Below are 5,000 nucleotides of genomic sequence, written 5' to 3' on the forward strand. Positions count from 1 at the left end.
GAACGTCATAAAAATCTGAAAAAATGCTTCATTGCAAGATTCAAAGAAGTTATTTCACATAACCAACATGAAAAACTGGATAGAAAATGTTACATCACATTTCAAATTTAGAGGGATGTACAGCGGGCCATACCATAAAATTAGCCAATAATAAATGTACATGTAGTGCGTGTACTATCTGAAATACATTATAAAGTGTTGTCTGCACCTAGCTTTGTTGTTGTGATAGTTGGAGGGGTTTAAATCATACCAAAAATAACTTTAGTTTAATTAAATTCCTTAAATTGCAATACCTTGGTCATTATTGCAGACTTGGGATGATTGAAGTGAAGTTTCAAACTTACTTGCCACTTCCTGAAACCTAAATATAAATTTTATATCAACTGATGCAAACTGCATCTGTGAAAAGACAGAGTTGATTCCATGAATGACAGATTAGGTTACCACAAGTCAATAAAATTGGGATTCACAAAATGTCCACGAAGCACTCATTACACAATGCATTATGGCAATAAATGGCTAAGAAAAGAAAAACACCAAAACAACAAATTTCCTCCCAACCTGATTTGAAAGTAGACAGGTAAACTCCATCTGGCCATGAAAGATATAAAACTTGGATGTGACCTCAGCCGTTGCACACTTGCCTTTGAACCACAAAGCCCTTCAAACTTATTGATGAACCACACTGTTGTCATATATTTCTGACCAACAAAAAAATACCCACATCACTGTCACACAATACACATATAATTCTGAGGTGTATTGGGGTCAAATTGTTCTACAGAGCACTGGCATCAGAATTACTTTCCTACCATTTAAAACTTATTTTGCAATAACCAAGGACACGAAAAAGGAAGCATACAATGCACTGTGTACATAAACACCGTCTCCAACTACATCTCATTCTTGAAATGTTTTAACATGCACAAGAACAGTGAGGTGGTGAGTTGGTATTTTCAAAATGTTGATCACCACATTCAGTTGGTATCCTGCGAGTACCTGTTTGTGTTGACTTTGAAATTACATATTAAACTGTCAAACTAGCTCTGAGTTCAAACCTGATGGAAGGAATCTGGATTTCCAGGGGCAAAGATTGATCCAAAGCGTATCTCCACGAGACTGGCAACTTCTGGCCACACTGCATTCACTAAGAAGTCAAAGCCTCTGATTCCTGCTCTTTGTTCACCAAACATCTCCATTTCACTGGCAACAAACCTCCCAGAGCTTATGTTCATCATTGCTGTGCAATGTCTTGGAACAAACTCCAGAACTTTATTGTAAACATTGTACAGCCCTTGAGAGGGATCATCTGTTAGCGCTTTTCCAACAATAACCTGATAATAATTCAATAGGATCATATTATAATTCCTGAAACCTACATGTATTGAGAAAAAAGTATGGTTGACTCTAGTTGCAGCTGATAAGTTTGAAGTAAATTCTCTCTTAAAAGTACTGATGAAATTGACACCAGGTCACCAGATGAAAATCTAATTAAAAACGTACAGACCTTTTTAAAAATTTCTCGCATCAAATACATTGGCTGACATTACTGGCTCTTCCAAGAGTTGAACTTTGTACAGCAGAAAGAATGAAAATGGCTGTGAGAGCTATTACAGTAACGACAGTTTTTGAACTGTCCAGTGATACAATACATCGTACACCTTATGCAGTTCTGTGAATTCAAAACTCAAAGCTCAGTTACATCAGGAGGCTTCTCAAAAAGAAAACTTCACATTATTGATGACAGATAATAATGAATTATTAATGAAGAGTGTTGTTAAAAGTGTACTGTTGACTAAAAATGTCTCAGACTGCTTTGTTGTGGTCTTCCTGAAGATGAATAGCAAACTTTTTCTGGTATTAATATTAATTAATTTTGTGGTCTTACACTGCGACGTGCCTTACCGTGGCCACCTTACAAAGTTTTTTACAAATTACCGTATCTGCCAAGCAGGGCATGCAAATTTGATTGATAGTCACGCATCCTTGCAAAGTTCCCACGGTTGTAAGCTGAACACCGTGCATGCCTTTTTGGGTTGTTGAGCTGACATATTTACGTTTCACGTAGTTGTCAAATGGGAAAGTTTGTTGGGTGGCCATGGTAAGGTGCGTTGCACTGTAAAGGAAACAGACCAGAATTTCTTGGGATCAACTTTATGTATGCCTCTTTATGTTCAGTATCTGATATAAACATATTTAATAATGTTCAAGAATTTATTTTTCTTGATTACATGTACCTCAACCATGTATGGCTTAACAGTAACTTCTCTAAACAGAACTTCAGCATCTCTGGTCTTGTCTATGATAGCATAGGTTCGCAGAACCCGTGACAATAGATTTAGTTCTCCAGTTTGCAGTCCTTCTTGGAATGCTGCTTCTAATTTCTTTTGAAGTGTGCCTGTTATTGCTGCGATTCGCTTTATTATAATGAAAGGAAAAGCAGAAAAAAATCAGCAGCTTAAATTACTATGTTGTATTTTAATGAGATCCTTTAAGTCCCTGTGATGCTTATTTTTCCCTGTTTTTTAACTTTTTGTTTAAATGTTAAGTGTATGGAGTGTAGTACTTCAGGAAATTTTCTCTTATTGTGTATCCACGCATTTTAGCAGGCCTTTGATTTTTTTCCAAGCCAGTTGGGTCCTGGTAACTAATGACGTCAAAGAAGTCTTGTCAGAACATTCACTGCATCCACAGGGTAACTATTGTCCGACATTTCTATAAAGACTTTAAAGCTCAAGATTTTCAACAAGACTTTTGTTAAATTAAGCAATAATTGGTGTTTCATATACATGTAGTACAATAACACTGCTGTTACATGATTCTGAATAGTAGTTATAACCCATCTAATAAGGTCTCTTCACCCTTTACTCCCAAGGCAGCCTGAACCGGCCATACTTAAGTATTTTACTCTGTCTAACGCCAAACAATTTTACTCATCAATGGGGAATCCCTGGGAGTCAATGGGTTAAAGTGGTGAAACTGGTTCCAGCCACCTTAAATGTAATTTTAGCACAACTGAGAGCCTCTTCAAGTTTGTGGATGACATCATTGCCTTTGCACTTTAAGAATGTCAGACTGAGTTATTTCCTACATGGTATTTCCTGAAACAATAGGTTTGTTTCTGTACATGGTTGTAAATTAGGGAAATTTAATAGGTAACTATCAGGTATTTTCTTGAGTCACTTTGTAATTTAAACTATTCGTTTAATTCCAAAGTGAACGACATGTATCTTAAGTGCAAGTCTCAGCAAATAACAAGGAAGAGAAACCCTATCCAGCATCAATATTTTAAAAAGAGGTCTGCCTTAGATGTTACTACTGAAAAGAAAGATCTGGGTGTCTGGAACTCTAGAGATCTCTCTTGGTCAACTCAAGTTCACCATCAATGCAATAAGACAAATAAGCTATTGGGTTTTGTTTGTAGATCATCAAGGTACAGTGTACATCAATAAATCAAGCACACATCGAGCCATGTACTTGGCCTTTGTCTGTTTGCACTTGGGCTATGCACCACAGGTTTGTTCCCCCAATCAATCGTTCTGATTAAAATAATGTATCGAACAAGAGTACAGAGAAGGGCTACCAAATACATCTTAATGTTACCCTTCCAAACAGAAATGTCATATAAGGGAAGGCTTATACAGTGCAATTTAACAACAACAAGGTTTACAGTGACATTCTACCGCTTCCTCTGAAGACTACTAGTCTAAGAGTAACAAGATCACCCCATAATAATGACATTACCACCTATACTACAAAGAAATGCAGAACTGTAACCTATCAATGCTCTTTCTTCACCTGCAAAAGCAGGATTTGGAACTCTCTACCTTCTTGTATAAGAGTCAACTCCCTATCGCTGAAATCCTTCAAAGTCATACTTTTTTAATATTACATGAACACTCTCCTGAATCTATATGATCCTGTCAATCCTTGAACCTGGAAATCTGTCTGCCTGAACTGTAATGTGGCCCGCCCACTTCACTGTAGCATTACTAGCTGCTTTTAATCCCATTATAATTTACAATTTTTGTTTGGGACCACAGAAAATGGTTTCACTGTTGTGGTCCCCCTGTCCAAACTTGCTTTCTTTTTTTGTTTATACAGTATGGACGAAGTTAAATAAAATAAAATAAAATAAACATGACAGTATGGACTGAGTTAACATGTGAATTGATCATTGTGATTTGTGGTAAACTTAAAAGTTAAAATTGGCCTAAAACTGCAAGTTATTAGGATATTGTGTTACATCATTTTGAGGATAAAATCTGAGTCACGCCCTAAAATGGTCACTCTTTTCAAAGAAATTTCACTGATTTGAGGAAAGTTCTCAAAAACCTAAAAAATCGGCAAACATGTTGTGTTTCTTCATTTTAACAGGGTTTACCCTATTTAACTTTCACATTGGTCCAATGCTTAAGGCATTACATGTCTACATGTCAAACAGGATGACAGAAAATTAAAGCAGCAATTATTGATCAGCTTCCTTACCCCGAATTGTTAAGAGGAGGAGTGAATGGCTTTGTACAGTTAGCCATTAACCTTTAAAATGACGTGAACATATTTTCGCTGACCTTAATATTGCAGTAAGATGACTTTGTGAGCAACATTCCAGCTACAGACCTTTTATCACAGGTACCCCAAGCTCACGGAGAATCATTGTTGCGTTACATAAATTTTGTAAGGGCTTGTATGGGGAAGTTAGCGATCATTATTAAGGGCATTAGAATGGAAATTAAAATACACCAGAATTTCTTACCTTTAAAATGACGTGAACATATTTTCGCTGACCTTAATTTGCAGTAAGATGACTTTGTGAGCAACATTCCAGCTACAGACCTTTTATCACAGGTACCCCAAGCTTATGGAGAATCATTGTTGCGTTACATAAATTTTATAAGGGCTTGTATGGGGAATTTAGCGATCATTATTAAGGGCATTAGAATGGAAATTAAAATACACCACAATTTCTTACCTTGCCTCCTTGTCTTATTTACATTGTA

At 36.4% G+C, this 5,000-nt stretch overlaps 1 protein-coding gene across 1 annotated transcript in view; it reads right to left on the reverse strand.

Annotated features, from left to right (window-relative positions):
- Positions 1-5,000, reverse strand: part of LOC138026139 (conserved oligomeric Golgi complex subunit 2-like) — a 45,363-nt gene that overhangs the window by 16,044 nt on the left and 24,319 nt on the right. The window contains exons 6-9 of the mRNA XM_068873347.1: positions 2,238-2,417; positions 1,059-1,334; positions 562-701; positions 294-361 (exon numbers count right to left, since the gene is read on the reverse strand). Of these exons, the coding sequence (XP_068729448.1) occupies positions 294-361; positions 562-701; positions 1,059-1,334; positions 2,238-2,417 (664 nt within the window). The remainder of the gene's footprint in view (positions 1-293; positions 362-561; positions 702-1,058; positions 1,335-2,237; positions 2,418-5,000) is intronic.

Source organism: Montipora capricornis, chromosome 12, assembly GCF_036669925.1.
Source record: "Montipora capricornis isolate CH-2021 chromosome 12, ASM3666992v2, whole genome shotgun sequence".
NCBI classification, from domain to species: Eukaryota; Metazoa; Cnidaria; class Anthozoa; order Scleractinia; family Acroporidae; genus Montipora; species Montipora capricornis.